Consider the following 20,105-nt stretch of genomic DNA (forward strand, 5'->3'; position numbering starts at 1 on the left):
GCATCAAGATAACATTGGTCAACACAAATAATCCCTAAATAAACTCCAACTGAACGAGTTCCCAAACGTCTATATAAACAAATTAGTAACCTCGGGGCAAGGCACGTCACACAACTCACTATAATTTATTTCTCTTATTCTCTCATATCTCACATTCTTACTTGAGCGTCGGAGTGCTTTTTGCAGGTGCTCCCGCCGCGGTGTTCCTGCTCAGCCGACGTATAGCTCTTCCTCCTGAACTCGGACAACAGCAGGAGAAGTCACTATACCTCGGCCTCCTACGCACGGAACATTTGGCGCCTACCGTGGGGCCTGAGTTGATATAACCCCACTTTCACTCTTAGATATTCTATATTTCCTTTCTTGTGTGCAGGGACTTTCACATGGCTGAGAATGGAGCTCAATCCTTCAACCAAGCCGAGCTGCTAGCCCAGATGGTCGAACTCCAGGCGGAAGTCCGTAGGCTAGCCGAACTCTCTACACAGAATAACACAGGCAAACATGAGGAGAGTAGCTCCAAGAATGCGGCCCTAGGAAACTCAGACCCCTTAAGCATTACACCACCGAAAGAAAAGTTGACGCTAGACAACCCCTTCTCTAAAGAAATTACAAACTTCAAGATGCCTAAGGGCTTCGTCTTGCCTAACTCCTTGGAACCTTACAAGGGGATTGGTGACCCCCGATCTCACGTTAAAAAATTTCAATCTATGATGTTTTTTAATGGACCTAATAATGAACCTATATTATGTCGTTCTTTTCCTACTTACCTTGACGGTGCTGCTTTATTATGGTTTTCTAAATTATCTGCAGGGTCAATTACATGTTTCGAGGACCTGGCAAGATCTTTCATCGACTACTTCGCTGCTTCAAGGATCTATGTCCGCGGCTCAGACTACCTCAGGACGATCAAACAGGGACAGCATGAGAGCCTGAAGGATTACTTAACCCGGTTCGCTGATGCTACCATGGAGATTCCGGACTTGGACCCTAACGTCCACCTGCACGCACTCAAAGCCGGACTCAGACCCGGGAAGTTTAGAGAAACAATAGCAATAACCAAACCCAAAACACTGGAAGAATTTCGAGAGAGAGCTGCAGGTCAAATGGAGATTGAGGAATTGCGGGAAGCACAGAGGTCGGACAAACAGCCAACCAGAAAAGAGGACGAAAAGACATCCAGACCACCAAACAGGAAAGATCAGAAAAAGCCATTCAGGCTTACTCCAAAGTTCGACACCTATACCAGATTCAACACAAAAAGGGAAAACATAATCAAGGATATTCTCAACGCCAAAATAGTCAAACCTCCCGCCAGAGCAGGGAGCTACCAAGATCAACGGTTCGTGGACAGAAGCAAGCACTGTGCTTTCCATAAAAAATATGGACATACAACGGACGAATGTGTAATAGCCAAGGACCTCCTAGAAAGATTAGCTCGGCAAGGCCTCTTGGACAAATATGTCGAAGGTCGGAAAAGCAGAGAAACCAAAAGAGAACCAGAGGAGCGCTCAACAGAGAGAGAAAAGGGAAAATGGACAATAACAGATCCTCCCAGGGGAATCATAAACTGCATATCAGGAGGATATGCGGGAGGAGACGAAACAAGCTCGGCCCGAAAAAGGAGTTACCGAGCAATGCTGGAAATCGAAGGAACAATACCTGCAACAACTCACAACACAAAAGAACTAGAGATAACCTTTAGTCAAGGCGACATAGCTTCAACAAGTCCAAACCTGGACGACCCTGTGGTAATATCTATACAAGCTGGAGAACTATTGGTAAGGAAGGTGCTTCTAGACCCAGGTAGTAGTGCTGATGTACTTTTTTATTCAACTTTTATAAAAATGCAATTGTCTGAAAAAGCCATGCAACCGTCATCCGGAGAACTAGTTGGGTTCTCTGGAGAAAGGGTCCCAATAAAAGGACACATATGGCTAAGAACAACAATGGGCAACCCCTCATTGGCAAGAGCTGTGGACATCCAATATCTCATAGTTTACTGTCCTAGTCCTTATAACATTATACTCGGAAGACCCACCCTGAATAACTTCAGAGCGGTAGTATCTACATTACACTTGTGTGTTAAGTTTCAGGCACAAAACAACAAAATAGCAACAGTACATTCAAACCGACAACAAGCTCGACAATGCTACAATGCTAGCTTAAAGAAAACCAGCATGCAACCAAAAGCTGATCTAGAAGCAAAAACAAGTCATGGCAGATCCGAGGTGTTGACGCTTGCCGAATTGGATCCAAGAGGGGATCTCCAAGAAAGACCCCAACCAATAGACGAACTCCAACAGATTCCTCTGACGATAAAAGCCGAACAGATTACCTACATCGGCCAAGCATTAAAAGGAGAAGAGAGAGCAAAGCTAATAAGATTACTCCAGGACAACGCCGAATTATTTGCGTGGACACCAGCAGACATGCCAGGAATCGATCCGAGCATAATCAGTCACAAGCTCGCCATAAACAAAACAGCCAAACCGATCGCCCAGAAAAAGAGGAACCTTGGAACGGAAAAAGTAAAAGCAGCCCTTGAAGAAACAAAAAAGCTCCTCAACGCCGGTTTCATCAAAGAACTCCGTTTTACCACTTGGCTTTCAAATGTGGTTATGGTAAGGAAACACTCAGGTAAATGGCGCATGTGCGTCGACTTTACAAATTTAAATAAGGCTTGCCCCAAAGATGCCTATCCTTTACCTTGCATTGATAAACTAGTAGATAATGCTTCTGGATTTAAAACTCTGAGCTTCATGGATGCATACTCAGGATATAATCAGATCCTTATGCATCCAGAAGACCAAAGCAAAACGGCTTTCATAACAAAACACGGAAATTTTTGCTACAAAGTTATGCCATTTGGCCTTAAGAATGCAGGAGCAACATACCAATGACTTATGGACAAAGTATTCCAACATCAAATAGGACGAAATATGGAGATCTATGTGGACGTGGCAAAGACATCGGCACAAGGATCACACTATAAGGACCTTGAATAAGCATTCCAACAACTCAGAGCATACAACATGAGACTCAACCCAGAAAAATGTGCATTCGGGGTTCAAGGGGGGAAATTCCTCGGATTCATGCTGACTTCACGAGGAATTGAGGCAAACCCAGAAAAATGTGAAGCTATTTTTAACATGAACAGCCCAAAGACAATAAAGGAAGCACAACAGCTAGCAGGCCGAGTTGCTGCACTATCATGATTCTTACCTGCAGTAGCAAACCGATCATACCATTTTTTCAAAACAATCTCCAAGAGCCAAAAGTTCAACTGGACGGAAGAATGTGAACGATCTTTCACAGAGCTCAAACAAACACTATCATCACCACCTATCCCCTAAAAACCAAAGCCCGGTAAACCATTATTCTTATATTTATCTGTTTCTAACCATGCCATAAGTTCTGTACTAGTCTCTGAAACAGGGAAAACACAAAACCCAGTATACTTCGTCAGCAGAGTCCTACAGCCAGCAGAAACCAGGTACCCAAAAATAGAACAGCTCGCATTAGCCCTAGTCACGACAGCAAGAAGATTGAGGCAGTATTTCCAAAGCCACATCATAATAGTTAGAACGAATCAACCACTGAGACAAATTCTAACAAAACCTGAGCTGGCTGGATGCTTAACAAAATGGTCCGTCGAGCTCTCCAAATATGACATACAATACCAACCTCGGAAGACTCCAAGACTGCAAATACTAGCCGACTTCATCTCTGAATTGACAACAGAGTGTAGGCCAGAGGAACATAGCTGGAAGCTTTATGTAGATGGTGCAGCAAACAAAGATGGAAGTGGAGCAGGCGTAACACTCAAAAGAGGTGAACAGGTCGAAGCCGAGCAATCATTACAATTTTCCTTCGTAGCAAGCAACAACCAGGCCGAATATGAAGCCCTCCTAGCCGGACTAAAACTCATCCGGGATTTACAAATATCTCAACTCACCGCTTATTGCGACTTCCTGCTCATCGTCCAACAGATCAAAGGCGAATTCCAGGTAAAAGATCCTTTGTTAGAGAAATACTGGCTCATAACAAAGGACCCTATCTCAAAATTTCACAAATTTGAAATAATACATGTGAATAGAGAACAAAACGCAAGAGCCGATGTTTTATCTAAATTAGCAACAACAAGGCCACAATCACACACACCAACACTTTCACAGTTAACACTTGAAAAGCCAAGCTTTGAATTAAATAGCATATGCAGCATTACACAGGTAGAGGATTGGAGAACACCTTTTCTTCAATATATCAAAACAGGAACAATCCCAAAGGACGAACAAAATCCACAACTCTTCCGAAGAAAAGCAAGCTACTACACAATGGTAGGAGATAGCCTATACAGACGAGGATTCTCACAGCCTCTACTAAAATGTCTCAGAAAAGATGATGCTGAAATAGTCATGGCAGAAACACATGAAGGAGTATGTGGAAATCATATTGGCGGCCGAGCTCTGTCAGCCAAAATATTGCGAACAGGATACTACTGGCCAACTATAAAGAGGGATGCATAACAAAAGTAAGGACATGCAACAATTGTCAGAAGCACGCCAACATCTCAACAACACCCGCCGAGGAGTTGCACACCTTGGAGGTAAGTTGGCCTTTCGACCATTGGGGGCTAGACATTCTAGGCCCCTTCCCGAAAGCGCCAGGATAGGTAAAGTTTCTTTTGGTATCAATAGATTACTTCTCCAAATGGATTGAAGCACAACCCCTAGCGCGAATCACAGCAGAGAAAGTAAGAACCTTCCTTTGGAAGAACATCATATGCCGTTACGGCATACCAAGAGAAGTAATCTCTGACAATGGAAGGCAGTTCACAGACCATAAACTTGCCACCTTTTTACAAAATTTCAACATCAAACACCACTTTAGCTCGGTCGAGCATCCTCAAATGAATGGTCAAGTAGAATCAGCTAACAGAGTTATTTTGCAGGCCTTAAAGAAGAAGTTGGACGAAGTAAAGAGCGAATGGGCAGATCTCGTACCAGAAGTCCTATGGGGGTACAACACGACAATCCAATCAGCAACAGGAGAAACCCCATTCAAACTAGTATATGGAGCCGAGGCCCTCATACCTGTAGAAGTCGGCACGACTAGCCTGAGAACCAAACTCTATGATACGAACAACAACAACAATGAAAGATTAACAGACTTGGATCTACTGGACGAGGAAAGGGAGATAGCAACAATTAAACAACGAGCAATGAAACAGCTCATACAAAAACGACACAACAAAAAGGTCCATCCAAGGACATTCGAGAATGGAGAGCTCGTCCTCAGAAAAACAGAAGAAGCAAGAAAACCTCAAAAGCATGGAAAATTAGCAGCAAACTAGGAGGGACCATTCCGAATTTCTAAAGTGCTCGGCAAAGGAGCCTACCAATTAGAGACATTGTTAAACAGTCCAATACCAGGAAACTGGAATGTATCCTCCTTGAGGAAATACCAATCATAGTGTATATAGCGCGGATGAAGGTACTCTTTTTCCCATTTTGAGATTTTATCCCAACAAAATAAGGGTTTTACTCAGAAAGGGTTTTAATGGGGCCGGACGCCTTATCCAATTAATCAAACGATACAGTCTTACAATAAAAAGACTAATATATTCTACTCTACAAAAGCCCAAAGCCATTACAGATATAAGTTCAAACAGATATATATAAACCAAAACAAACAACCGAGCTTCACACTCGGCAAAAGCCATAAGTAGTCAAAATACATAGCTAGAAACATTAACAAACAGGTCCAAAAAACTCCAAACAACATTTTTACAAATCTTCATTCTATCTTATCCCCAATACTCGAACTATCACTTTGTTTACCAACTTCATCATCGATCAATTCGCCATCAACAATGATTTTCGTGGCATCAAGTTTAGCAGCATCAACCTCAGGGAACAAAACCCGAACCTGGTCGGTAGCCCGCTCAAAGCCTTGAGCAAAGGCCTCATAAATCTCATTCTCCAACTCCTTCACCCGAGCCATTAGTCGATCATTTTCCGATGTCAGAGTTTTATTTCCTTCCAAGACCGAACTATGAAGGCGTTTCTCTTCAGCAAGCTCTTCTTCCTTTCCCTTCAAAGATGACGAAAGTTCAGTAATCATCTTCTCCTTCTCTTGAACAGCAGTAGACAACTCAGAAATCTCAACAGAATCTTTGACTTCAGATTCCACAGCAAGCTCTTGAACTCTCCCAATAGCGACAAGTCGGGCCCCAATAACCTAAGACAAAAAAACCAACAAAAACATCAACATAAGGATACATGGTGATAAAACATAAAATAATACAACCAAAATACCTGAAGAAAGCGACTCATCCCAGCACGTCCAACCTCTTCTATCATTTTCGAGTCCTCGGGAAATCGACACACCTCATCAGCAAGAGTAGCAAAGGAAAAAAACCTTGACCACAGGGACCTCATGCTATCATCCTCACGATAAGCATGAAGTCTCCTCTGAGACTCATAGGCAGCCTCTACAATAGGTAGGACAGGGGAATGCTCCTCCTTACTCTCAGCCTTCTCGGCACGAGTCTTTTCCCTTTTCCTTTTTAGTCGAGGATTAGCCCCTGCTTGACCAACGTCACCGCCGCCCTTACCTACATTTGTCATTGACCCCTCTTTCTCACTTTTCTTCCTCTGATTAAAATAGGACTTCAGTCCAGCAGTAGTGATGGTGGGGGCTTTCTCAGCTACAGACATAAACACAAGACAAAATATTAGAAGCAACTACACCTCCATTTCAGAAAATAAACACTAAAACTAGTTACCTAGATAATCCAAAACAACCTCCTTATCCGAATCCCACTTCAACAAATCTGCAATAGATAACAACCCTACCAACTCCTCTAACAAAAAGTCCAACACGACATTGTCATCAAAAACCCTATCATCAACATCAAGAACCTGCATAGGTTCAGGAGACCAAGAAAGAGGAAACCTCTCTTCTAGATATTCATTCAAATAAAAAGGAAACTCACTTTTAACACTCCTAACCTTGACAAACATTGTTTTAAAATCTTTGAACGATGATTTGTATAAGGAAAACACTGACCGACGAGGATGACTATTGAGATTTACCCACAAACCCCGCCTAACTCCTTTAGATTAAAACAATGAAAAGAATACTCTCAGCGAAGGAGGATATTCTAGAATACTCATCAGAATCTCAAAAGCACGGACAAAACCCCAGGAGTTGGGATGTAACTGGGAGGGAGCACAATTCAACCAAAATAACACACCGCACTCAAAATCTGTAAATGGAAACCGGACACCAATCTCAGTCAACAAACACGAATAAATGTAGAAATATGACCAACCATCGACCTGCTCACAAACACGATCCTCCTCCCCACAAGGTAAAAGCTCTATCCTAAGCTCATGACCCTCTCTAACCCATACGTTAGAACCTAACACCTTTACGGATTCAGAATCACTAAACCTAGAAACACACTGTTTCACTTATTCACTAACCCAACTGCAAGGGTCGCCCTCCGCCAGAACAACCTTACCCTTTTCCATAACCAAAGACCAAACAGGAAAATTAGAAAGAAGAAGAAGAAGACCAGAACCCTTTAACACAAACCTTTGATATTCATTCTTTCTCTTTCGCTGGTGAAAAAAACGCAAGTATTGGAGATTCAGACTAAACAGAAGTTACCTATGATACTCCCAGTAATAAAAACATGGGGTAATGAAACAGTTTTTTCTCCAAAACTACCTCAGAATCTCAACCACTCACTCACCATGATGCAAACCAAGGGCCAAGATTGCACAAGATACTGTAACGGGGACTCACATCAAACACTTTAACGCGGGAAACAAAACGGTCATTAAATGCACATTTACACCTTTTCCGAGACAAAAAATCAAAAGGCAGCAACAACAAATCTAACCCCAAACAAATAAAAGCTCGCCCTATACTCCTAAAGACACACGGCGACCTTGGGGGCTATGATACGTAGCCTAAAAACCCGGTCAACCGACTATATCTCCACACACAAACCTCGGTCAATAAAGCAAATCTCAACAAACAAAATCTAATAACAAACACCGCCAAAACCAAGGATAAGGGCATAACTCAGAATCTCAACTGACTACACTAACGGCATCAGGATAACCTCGGTCAACACAAATAATCCCTAAATAAACTCCAACTGAACGAGTTCCCAAACGTCTATATAAACAAATTAGTAACCTTGGGGCAAGGCAGGTCACAGAACTCACTATAATTTATTTCTCTTATTCTCTCATATCTCACATTCTTACTTGAGCGTCGGAGTGCTTTTTGTAGGTGCTCCCGCCGCGGTGTTCCAGCTCAGCCGACGTATAGCTCTTCCTCCTGAACTCGGACAACAGCAGGAGAAGTCACTATACCTCGGCCTCCTACGCATGGAACATGTTTGAAGACATCACATCGACAATAACAGAATAATGGAGGAATTCAATCAAATTTTTCTGAGTATTTTTGTGGTGTAAAGGTCGTCCTTGTGTTAAATAAGGGAATTAGTATTTTTGTTAGTGCTGGTTTGTTTGTTCAGCCCATGACAAAAAAAAAATAATAACAATAATAAATAAATTTAATTTACCTGATAACTTTTGATAGTAGGTTAACTTTTAAAGAGTGTTGCACTCCCTACTTTACCTGGAGTGCACTAGTTTTCGCCCTAAAACAAAGACTTTTTTAAACAATAAGTTTTATAATTATTGTATTATATCAATGTAATATATAGTATTAATTAAAAATCTTAATTCATTCTCTAAATATAGGGTTTAAAATTCTGTAATTATTGTTCTTAAATATATCAATAAACTAAATAAAAAAATGAATTCAGTTTAAAAAAATTTATGAGATTAAACATTTTTTTGTACATTATTCATTCAATAATATGAATAACATATATTAATGAAAAATTTATTTTTATATAGTTAAGTTCTATTATAGAAAAGCATTTGGAGTGAAGAGAAAAGCATGCTAGAAGGAGAATTCATGGAAAATGAGCATTTGGAGAACTCAAGGCCACGTGCACGCGTCATCCACGTGTACGCGTGAGGAGGGGATTCACCAGCAACGCGCACGCGTCACCCATGCGCACGCATGAAAGAGAAAGTTGTCAGTGACACGTCATATGACCCATGCATACGCATGACAAGCGGCACGTGATCTCATTAAAGGCAAAACACTGGGGGCGATTTTTAAGCTCAAGGAGGCCTAAATCCAACTCATTTCTGATGCTTTTGAACCCAAGAATTGCAAGGGAATGGGGGAGGGGGAAGTAGTCATATTGTAGTTTTCATCATGTTTTAGGTTAGAATTTTAGAGAGAAAAGCTATCTCTTCTCTCTAGAATTTAGGGTAGTTTAGGTCAAATTTCCTTAGATCCAAGTTTTAATTCTTATTTTTATTTCAATTCTCTTTATATTTTATTGTTCTATTGTCTTAATCCTCTTAGTTTCTCTTGTTAATTTATTTATGTTGCCATTTTTACTTTTATGAACTCTTATAGATTTTGATTATCTCTTAATGTAATTTCATGTTTTCATGTGTTTCTATGTTTATCTTAATTGTCATTGTTGATTTATTGTTTGTATTAGTTATGGATTTTATTAATTCTTACATTTTGTGATGTTTACTTCTATTGCACTCTATGTGTTTGATAAAATGTTTCCATTAGTATTAGGGTAGTTTTCTATACTCTTGGCCTAGGCTAAGAGAATTGGGTGATCTTGAGTCATTGGGTCTAATTGAATTGGAGAATTGAGAACCCTTAGTGGTTAATTTGATACCCATTAACGCTAGCCTACTACTAAGTCAATTAGTAGTTAGGTTGGGACTTATGGGTTGTTTACTGGTTTAAGTGTATAAAAGTAAAATAAAGATAACGTTACTCAGTGGTTGTGAATTCAATGATAAGAAGATGGTTAAGGCTTCGGAGATGCTTTGTTCTTCTGAATCAATTTCTTACTGTCTACTCCAACTGTGAATGATTTCTTCTATAGCATGTTGTATGTGATCAACGCCGGTTTGAGCAGCCACCAATCTTCCTCTAGGCTGAACACCAGGTTTAGTGCGCATCCAGTATGAATGAGGGTGAAGCTCCTGCAGTTCATTCCCTTGGTGATCCTACTCAAAACACCACAGATAAGGTCGAATCTTCCGGATCAGAGAATGCTGCGCCTTGATTCTAGCCTTTACCACAAAGACCCTAATCTCCCCATACCTCGGCTGAACTGATGTCTCAAGAAGTCCCCAACAAAGTCGTGGATTAGCCGTCTAAGAGATGTATAATCAAGCTAGTGGTTCATTGATATCCGATGAAAGACGCTGCGCTAAACCCATGTAGAATAGAGATAACTTGTGATGGTTCAACTCATTCATAAGGTTGAAGAACGAAGATACATCTTAGGAGAGAGTCAAATATGAATTGAAATAGAACAGTAGTACTTTTATTAATCCATAAAACACAACAGAGCTCCTAACCTTAACCTAGGATATTTAATGGCTCATATTGTACATAGAACAATGTAAAAACGTGTAAAGTGGTGGAAGAAGATCAAAATTTTTTAAACAAGGGTGATCTCCTCCTATAAATACTAAGCTAATGACTAAAGATTACAGAAATATTATAGGCTTAGGCTTGTAGTGCAAAAATCCACTTTCGGGGCCTACTTGGTGAGTGTTTGGACCGAGCAAAAGAGTAAACCACGTGCTAGGACTCCCTAGGGGCGTTGAATGCTGGCTAGGGCCCGCTTTTTGGGCATTTGACGCTGGTTACCTCCTTGTGGGCGTTGGATGCTAGAATAGAATTGGTGGCTGGCATTGAACGCCAGTTTTGAGCCTTCAATTCTGAAGTAAAGTATGAACTATTATATATTTCTGGAAAGTCCTGGATGTTAGCTTTCCATAGCCATTGAGAGCGCGCCATTTGGACTTCTGTAACTCCAGAAAAGCTCATTCGAGTGCACGGAGGTCAGATCCTAACAGCATCTGCAGTCATTTCTCTGCTTCTGAATCAGACTTCTGCTCAAACTCCTCAATTTCAGCCAAAAAATATCTGAAATCACCATAAAACACAACAAATCATAGTAGAATCTAAAAATGTGAATTTTACACTAAAACATATAAAAATATAATAAAACTTAAATAAAACATAACAAAAATTGTATGAAAATGATGTCAAAAAGCGTATAAAATATCCGCTCATCATTGGACTTAGTGTTTTTCTTGGTAAGGGGGTATTTTTGCAATTTTTTTGCCAAAACCTAACTTCTCCCAACCCAACTTACAAGAGAAAGAAGATGAAAATTGAGTGTTTTTGGATTATGCTTTGGAGACAATATTCATAATTATGTTTTGGATTATATTTATTTTGGCTTTGAGACAATATTTATAATTATGTTTTGGATGAAAACAAAGACTTTAATATTTGTGAATATAAAAATCATAATTTTTTTATACCTTTAGAAATTATAATGGTTAAAAAAATTAAAAAATAGAAGAGATTTTTTAGGCCTGTATATATATTATTTAATAGTTAAAAGTAAAAAAAAAGAGGACATTTAGTGGGCTCGCCAGCCCGCATTTAGGCGGGGCGGGGCGGACTTTTCCGTTTGCCACCCCTAAGTTCGACTCTACGGATTTGGTAGATTTTTTATTTGGTAGGTTCTAAGAATTGGTTTGGTAAAACTTTTCAAAGAGGTACTTGTGCTTTTTAAAAGTTCAAGCTCCTCATTTTGTGTTTGGTAAATAAAAAATATCATGTGCTTGTGCCGGCTGTTTTTGAAAAATCAGGGTATTTTTGAAAGCACTAAGATAGAGTTTTTCAAAGTTGGCTTATACTTTTCAAAATTTAAAAGTCTAATATAATCTCATATGTTAACTAATTTTCAAATTTAATACTTGTATTTATCTCTATTATAGTATCTTTAAATTTTAAAAGCTATTTTACCAAATGCAATTGTTGTTGCTTGTGTTTATTAAAAATAATTTTTAATTTAATTTATCAAACATAAATACTACAACTTTTAAAAAATTATCTTTTAAAAATTAATTTTTAAAAAATAAAAATTTTACTAAACTAAATCTAAATCTTAGCCTAGTCAATTATTTATTATTATTATTATTATTTTGCGGATTTGCCAGGTACACGTTCGGCACGTTTTCACATCTCAAACAAACTGGAATTTTGAATTGGAAGGTAGGCGGAGCCATGCCTGCGCCTCGGGCCCACATTATTGGAAACAAGAGTACGCGAGCCCAAATTGAACGGGCTTCTAACAGCTTAAGTAGGGTATAGGAACATTCTAGAAGGAACCCAAACCCTAGCTATATATAATACAACTTAAACCAGTTTCACTCCCCCTCTTCCTCCTTTGCATCTAAACTCGGAACACAGTGTTCGCGCTGTGTCCTCACATTCTTAGATCTCTTTCTCCGTTTTCTCGCCGACGCAAAAAGCAGCAGTTAGGATCCAATGGCCGGAAAAGGAGAGGGACCAGCCATCGGAATCGATCTCGGAACCACGTACTCGTGCGTCGGAGTTTGGCAGCATGACCGTGTTGAGATCATCGCCAACGACCAAGGAAACAGAACGACGCCGTCCTACGTCGCATTCACTGACACCGAGCGTCTCATAGGCGATGCCGCCAAGAACCAGGTCGCCATGAACCCTATCAACACTGTCTTCGGTGAGATCTACTTTTCCATGCACAAATTCTCTTAGAACCTTATTGTCGTTCTCTGTGCTATCTCACTAAGCTTAATGAGTTAGTTTTATTTGATGTATGTGATCTTATGTTGTGTTGAACTGTGTAGATAGTTAATCTAAGATCATTTATTGAAAGCCTCGTTTGTTGACTTTGTTTGGAATATTTAATATTCATAAACGGATTAATGGTTCTAGATCTAGTATAGCAGAAATCTTATCTCGTTTTTCATGATGCATCAATATAATTTTAAATTACGAAATTTTGAATATCATCCGTCAATATAAATCACTGTTGGGTCTGGTCTGACGTTACTTCGTACTTCAAGTTCCAAGATTTGCCTCTCAATAGGTTGAAGGTTTGTATGTGTACTAGTTATTGTACAGTATTAATATGGGTCTTACTCGGATGAAAGTTGTTTATATTTTAGTTAGTTTATGGTTCAATATATTGATTGTTTATAAATTGTCTTTTCTCTCAGATGCCAAGAGGTTGATTGGTCGCAGATTTAGCGATCCCTCTGTGCAGAGTGATATTAAGTTGTGGCCATTTAAGGTTATTTCTGGACCTGCTGAGAAGCCCATGATTGTGGTTAACTACAAGGGTGAAGAGAAGCAATTTGCCGCAGAAGAGATCTCTTCTATGGTACTCATGAAGATGCGTGAGATTGCAGAGGCCTATCTTGGCTCTTCAGTGAAGAACGCTGTTGTTACTGTCCCTGCTTACTTCAATGATTCTCAGCGTCAGGCAACCAAGGATGCTGGTGTTATTGCTGGTCTTAATGTCATGAGAATTATCAATGAGCCTACTGCTGCTGCCATTGCATATGGTCTTGACAAGAAGGCAACAAGCGTTGGTGAGAAGAATGTCTTAATTTTTGATCTTGGTGGAGGTACTTTTGACGTATCCTTGCTTACTATTGAGGAAGGTATCTTTGAGGTGAAGGCTACAGCTGGAGACACCCATCTTGGGGGCGAAGATTTTGATAACAGAATGGTGAACCACTTTGTTCAGGAGTTTAAGAGAAAGAACAAGAAGGACATAAGTGGCAACCCTAGAGCTCTTAGGAGGTTGAGGACAGCTTGTGAGAGAGCAAAGAGGACACTTTCATCTACTGCCCAGACCACCATTGAAATTGATTCGCTGTATGAGGGAATTGATTTCTATTCTCCAATTACTCGTGCAAGATTTGAGGAGCTCAATATGGATCTTTTCAGGAAGTGTATGGAGCCAGTTGAGAAATGTTTGAGAGATGCTAAAATGGACAAAAGAAGTGTCCATGATGTTGTCCTTGTTGGCGGTTCAACTAGAATTCCCAAGGTTCAACAACTTTTGCAAGATTTCTTCAATGGAAAGGAATTGTGCAAGAGCATTAATCCTGATGAGGCTGTTGCCTATGGTGCTGCAGTTCAGGCTGCCATCTTGAGTGGTGAGGGCAATGAAAAGGTTCAGGACCTACTCCTTCTTGATGTCACCCCTCTGTCACTTGGTTTGGAGACTGCTGGTGGTGTGATGACCGTCCTGATCCCAAGGAACACTACAATTCCAACAAAGAAGGAACAAGTTTTCTCAACATATTCGGACAACCAGCCTGGTGTGTTGATCCAGGTCTTCGAGGGTGAGAGAACAAGGACAAGGGATAACAATTTGTTGGGCAAATTTGAACTTTCAGGCATTCCTCCTGCTCCCAGGGGTGTTCCACAGATCACTGTGTGTTTTGACATTGATGCCAATGGTATCTTGAATGTGTCTGCGGAAGACAAAACTACTGGCCAGAAGAATAAGATCACCATCACCAATGACAAGGGAAGACTTTCAAAGGAAGATATAGAGAAGATGGTTCAAGAGGCCGAGAAGTACAAGTCTGAGGATGAAGAGCATAAAAAGAAGGTTGAAGCCAAGAATGCTTTGGAAAACTATGCATACAACATGAGGAACACTGTGAAGGATGACAAGATTGGAGGAAAACTTGACCCAGCTGACAAGAAGAAGATTGAGGATGCCATTGAGCAATCTATTCAGTGGCTAGACAGCAACCAGCTTGCCGAAGCAGATGAGTTTGAGGATAAGATGAAGGAACTGGAAGGCATCTGCAATCCAATCATTGCCAAGATGTACCAAGGTGGTGCTGGTCCTGATGTTGGTGGAGCTGGTGCAGGCGATGATGACTATGCTCCCTCTGGTGGAAGTGGTGCTGGCCCTAAGATTGAGGAAGTCGACTAAATTTAGTTGTTTTCCTAAATTATTATCTTTGATGTGTTTTGTTGCTCCTATGTTTACTTGGTTTTTATTTTTAGTCTCGAAGACAACTATTTTAAGTAATCTATTTGGTTTGTCTACTTAAATTTCAGTTGACACGGGTTACTGAAATATTTATACATTTTGCCCCGTTGGAATTATTTGTCCGATGTCCTGGGATGTGTCGTCCTTTGGTTCATTCTTGTTTAGGCATGCGCATAAAAGCTCCTTATCTGAAGTGAATAGACTAATTGCTTCTTACCCTATTCATCATTGGCAATGTATTCCAACAGTATGTTTAAGTATATGATACAGTAGGATCACACTATTAGATGATTCGTGAAAATGTATTCCAGCAGTATGTTTGTTTAACACCTTTTGATCTTTACTACAGTTGAGATGAACCGGTTTTAGTTCATTATTAGCGTTTTTCTGAAGGGGAGCCTCGGAGCAGCGGATGAGTTGTCTCCACGTGACCTCAAGGTCACGGGTTCAAGCCGTGGAAACAGCCACTGATATAATTATCAGGTTAGGCTGCGTACATTACAACCTTGGTTGCGGCCCTTTCCCGGACCCTGCGTTAAACGCGGGACGCTTGTGCACCGGGTTGCCCTTTTATTAGCGTTTTTCTCAATTCACACGATTTGTTTTTAGTACTATATTTAAGAAATATGTATATTCTTTTCTCTTGGTATATGGACATGATTAATAATTGATAATGATGACCGTAGTGCAAATATTTCATTAAAGTACTTAGAGAAAAACTGAAAAAGAATGCAAGATATGTGTTTAAGGCAACAGATTCCTTACTCCCACACATGTGGGAGTATCATTAACCATAGTAAAAATATTTACGAATAGAATTCTATTTTTATGTTTTTAAAAGAACTAAAAATAAGACATTTACTCCTTCATATTTTTTAGTTTTTTAAAATTCTCCCTTCTTTTTTAACCATTCTTTCGAAGAAGAGAGTCTCTGAAAGAGTTTCCTTCTATACTCAGCATCATCACAATTGATTCTGCGAGAAATCTTTCTTTTGATGTCCTCACGTTAGTTATTCTATCCCTACAGTCGCCACACCACGCGTTGTTGCTGCCTACGGGCCCAAGAAAAATGGCTAGAGACAGCGTCCTCACTTGCGTGGCAACCGGTGCCATCAGTATCAGTGAGGGTTTCATTACCTTGTTCTCTATTTGACTTTCATACCAAAAAATACAATTTTTTTGTTGTGTTCTTCACTTAGCAAAACATGCCACAATTTTCTCTCTTTCTTAGATTTTCGGTTTACTAATGACGTGTGTATTCTGAAACTTCTATTATATATGCACGTGTTGTTTATGGGATATATGATGCGATTTTGCTGAGTCATTGATTATGATTGAATTATTGAATTTGATTGTTGTGATTTCATTGGTAGAAACTATTTTAATTTTTAATTGAATAAAATTCTTAATTTTTTCTTATTTGAAGTTTAACCTCTGTTGTGAAAGTAGAACAATAGTTGTGAAGAACTAAAATATAATACATGGTGTCTTATATGAGGAAACTCATTGGATTAGGAGTAAAATTTAGAGATTGTATCAGTAGGAAGTCAAAGATGTTTCTGATGATGCTGATTTGCTGAGTAAAATAAAATAAAATATGAAAGATAATTGAGGGAAGGGATTTGTTGATTTTATCTCATGATTCCTTTTGTAAAACTTGTTAGTTTAAACTTTAGAAATATTTAAATTTCAGAAACGTGATGCTGAATACATATTTATTTTCTCTCTCTTTTTTCTAATTGGAATTTCTATGTATTATTGTATTTTTGTTATAATTTTTTATTTTTCATAACATTTTGGTTCTGGCACAAAATTTTGTCTATGCTATTGTAGCTTGTTGTTTGCCTTGCATTTAAAAATTAACAAGATTAATTGTTTGTCAAAATAAAATTTAAGACCAATTTTTTTAGTGATGTACAACTTACCAAATTGTTTTGGAGTTTGTTCTATATAAGTAATTATAGAGTTAATTTTTTTATATTCTATCATATTAAGCTTCAAAAATTTCTTTAAGAAGCTCAATGGTCACAAATTTGTGGGGTATCCAATGCCTTGTGTGTTCAGATAACAAGACTACAGTATGCCAAAAAAACAAAACACATGTGGTGGTGATGCCAAACCTTAATAAGGACAAGTTTAATGATTTTTTGAACGTGTTTGTGGAGAAACATACTCAATGGTTTAAAGATTGCTAGTTTCAACAATATTGCATTATAATGAAACTTGTTGTCTTTGCTATTTAGATAAGTAAAAGTTTTAACAGGTTCCAATCTTGGGTCCAAGATTTTAGTTGGTTTATAGGGGGCATATCCTATGCTTTATTGAGATTTTGAGGTACTTGAGAACCGATTGATTTCCTCTGTTATTGACATTTTTATTTACACTTGATAGAAATTAATTCTTGGATAATTTTATATATAGCTTGTTATCAACATTAATTAAAAAAACTTATCCTTTAGTTGTCTTATGTTTTTTAATTTTTACGTATTATTTGGTGCTATGATAAATGTGTTCATCCTAAATAGGGACATGGTGCTTTGGCAAAGTAATGTATATTTTTTCAACTTTTTTTTTTTTTTTTTTTTGTAATTTCTATCGTATTGATTTTTATAATTTAAGGGTGATTAGCTTTTGTAATTTCCGTCATTTTTAAACTTTAGAATTTTTACTCGTGTTTTAACAAACAGTAATTGGTTAATGAAATTATTAATAGTTTTTTTTAACAAACTATTGTGGATGGCATGATTCAATTCTTTGGATATCTAAACTAATATTGATATTGAATCCAATGTGAAGGAAGCTAGAAACATGAATCAAGCTAAGCAAGTGCAACATCCTCACATATATAATTGTCACTATAGCTGATTTCAGCTCAATTTTCAAGTTTCTTTCAAACACAGAAAAAACTAAAAAAAAAGTCATATGGCTAGTGCTATAATAAAAAATTCAAAATTACACACTTGCTTTTAGAGAACACGCTAAAAAATCACTCATTAATTATTATAAATTTATACTTATTATTTTAACTTTGTAAAGGTTGTGCCACACCGTCAAAAACTCAACTATAGTTAGCTTAAAAAAAAGAGAATATCAAAATATAACCAAAGACATAATCATGCACAGGTGCACAGCAGTGCCAATCACAACTACATTTAGGCTAAGCTTTTCACATGATATCCGACGATTTCGCGTGAGGTAGTTTGATGTCTCTAGGTTCACATACAGACACTGTATCCTTGACAAGAGGGAGTATCGTCAACAGTTGAGTCTTTTACCTTACGGTTCTAACTCTACCCGAAGAAATCAAATTATCACTTACAATGGAGCCATCAACTACCTACAATGAAAATCACAAACATGCATAGTAGACTTACTGGTCACAACAACAAAGTAATAAGCAATATAAATCACATTACCCTGCAAAGAAACAAATTTCGGTCTAAAGAAAATAACCAAAACTAATTGAAGTAAAAAAATGTAAGATCATGAAAGAATTGCTGTTATACATATGTATGTAAACCGTAAATATAATAAATATAAAAGTAATATCCCAAGTAGATACCTAGTAATGCTTAGTTAAAAAAAAAAAAAAATAGATTATGCTTTGTAGCATATTCAATAAGTAGAGTCCAAAGTCTTAGAGCCAAAATCCAAAAAATTACATGAAGTTGAATAACGGTTACTTGATCATGCAAGAGATAATAAATGAATCCATAATAAAAAAAATTACTTGAAAGTTGAAAAGATATATCTTCATGTCTTCTTACCTTTATGCAATGTAATAACAAAAATAATAATTATCGTATATCCCATCCGATGAGAGTCTGCTACATGGATGAAATAGTGACATTATACCCTATCATAAACTATGTCTAAATTCTGGGATAAATTGCTTAACATTTCTTTTAACTTTGAATATACTTTAATCCCCAACAACCATATTAGAAAGGAAGAGACTCATCTCAAACTATGAATCATCACGTTCAAATATTCAATATATTTTTTTTATCTCATTATCCACAATTAAAATATGACTACACTAGAAACATATGACTTTGATGATTTTACAAATACGAGCAAATTAGAAATATGACACACATATAATTACATAAAAACAAGTAATAGTCAGAATACAAAAATTAAAATTCTTACTTGTAGACAGCTTGGATCTTGGAAAAGAGTGATAGGAGAGAGAAGGTCTTCTCAACACCCTTGGCAGACTTAGAGAACAAGTATGAAACTATGCCAATGAGAACATGGATAGTTTCAACAACAAGCTGAGCAAAATAAAATACAATTTTCAATTCAACTTAATAAATGAATATTGAATAGAGTTGAAAAAAAAAATAAAAAAACCTTGCTAGTTACTTCTGATGCAAATCATGTTAAGAGTGAGGTATAAGCCACATTTGGCAATTTTTCGTAAGGTGGAAACTCAGGTGCAGTCGACTTCACGTGAAGTTGATATTTGAGAGCCTTTAAATGATTTGACTAATTTGACTAAATTTTCATCTAACGACTCTCAGATATCAACTTCACATGAAGTTAACTTCACCTGAGTTTTCACCTTTTGGTAATCTAACTTAATCAATTTGTGTCAACTATAAGAATCACATAACTTCTAAAATGCAGAAATCCTTAGATTATTTACCTGCAAAGTGGAACAATATCTTGTTCAATTTCTCAAGTCCAGAGCGACCACTTCAATTGTGCGGCTATAATAGGACGATGAATAACTTGCTTCAAATAGGAGAAAAAATGGAGCTTCGTCTTCGAGGGAGACGACAGCGAGACATAGCGAAATCACCCAACAACGACGGTGAGATATGGCAAGTCATGGTGAGAAATAGATTATCAGCGACAGCTGCAAGACACGGTGAGGAGTAGATTTTTAGCAATGACGTGTGGCGAAGAACATATAACGAGCGATGATGTAGGGTGAAGTGTAGAAAATGAGTAATGATGCAGGGCGAGGAGCATAGAACCAGCGACCGCGGAAAAAGAGAAAGAGAGAATGAGTGACTGTAATTGAACGAAAAAAATTCTAGCTGAGCAGAACTCTCTTTTCTTTAAAATTCATTTAAGAGAAAAAAGAAAAATG

The 20,105-nt window shown here is 38.1% G+C and overlaps 2 protein-coding genes across 2 annotated transcripts; both read left to right on the forward strand.

The window, feature by feature from the left end:
* The first annotated feature begins 383 nt into the window (after positions 1–383).
* On the forward strand, positions 384–4,526 carry LOC140173447 (uncharacterized). The gene is made up of 2 exons (XM_072196981.1): positions 384–2,637; positions 3,424–4,526. The coding sequence occupies exons 1-2, from the start codon at positions 384–386 to the stop codon at positions 4,524–4,526; spliced, it is 3,357 nt and encodes a 1,118-aa protein (XP_072053082.1).
* A 7,646-nt stretch (positions 4,527–12,172) lies between these two features.
* On the forward strand, positions 12,173–15,120 carry LOC112806020 (heat shock 70 kDa protein 4). Its single transcript, XM_025848340.2, has 2 exons — positions 12,173–12,703; positions 13,203–15,120. The coding sequence occupies exons 1-2, from the start codon at positions 12,490–12,492 to the stop codon at positions 14,942–14,944; spliced, it is 1,956 nt and encodes a 651-aa protein (XP_025704125.1). The 5' UTR covers positions 12,173–12,489; the 3' UTR covers positions 14,945–15,120.
* Positions 15,121–20,105: the final 4,985 nt, after the last annotated feature.

This window comes from Arachis hypogaea, chromosome 6, assembly GCF_003086295.3.
Source record: "Arachis hypogaea cultivar Tifrunner chromosome 6, arahy.Tifrunner.gnm2.J5K5, whole genome shotgun sequence".
Classification (NCBI taxonomy): domain Eukaryota; kingdom Viridiplantae; phylum Streptophyta; class Magnoliopsida; order Fabales; family Fabaceae; genus Arachis; species Arachis hypogaea.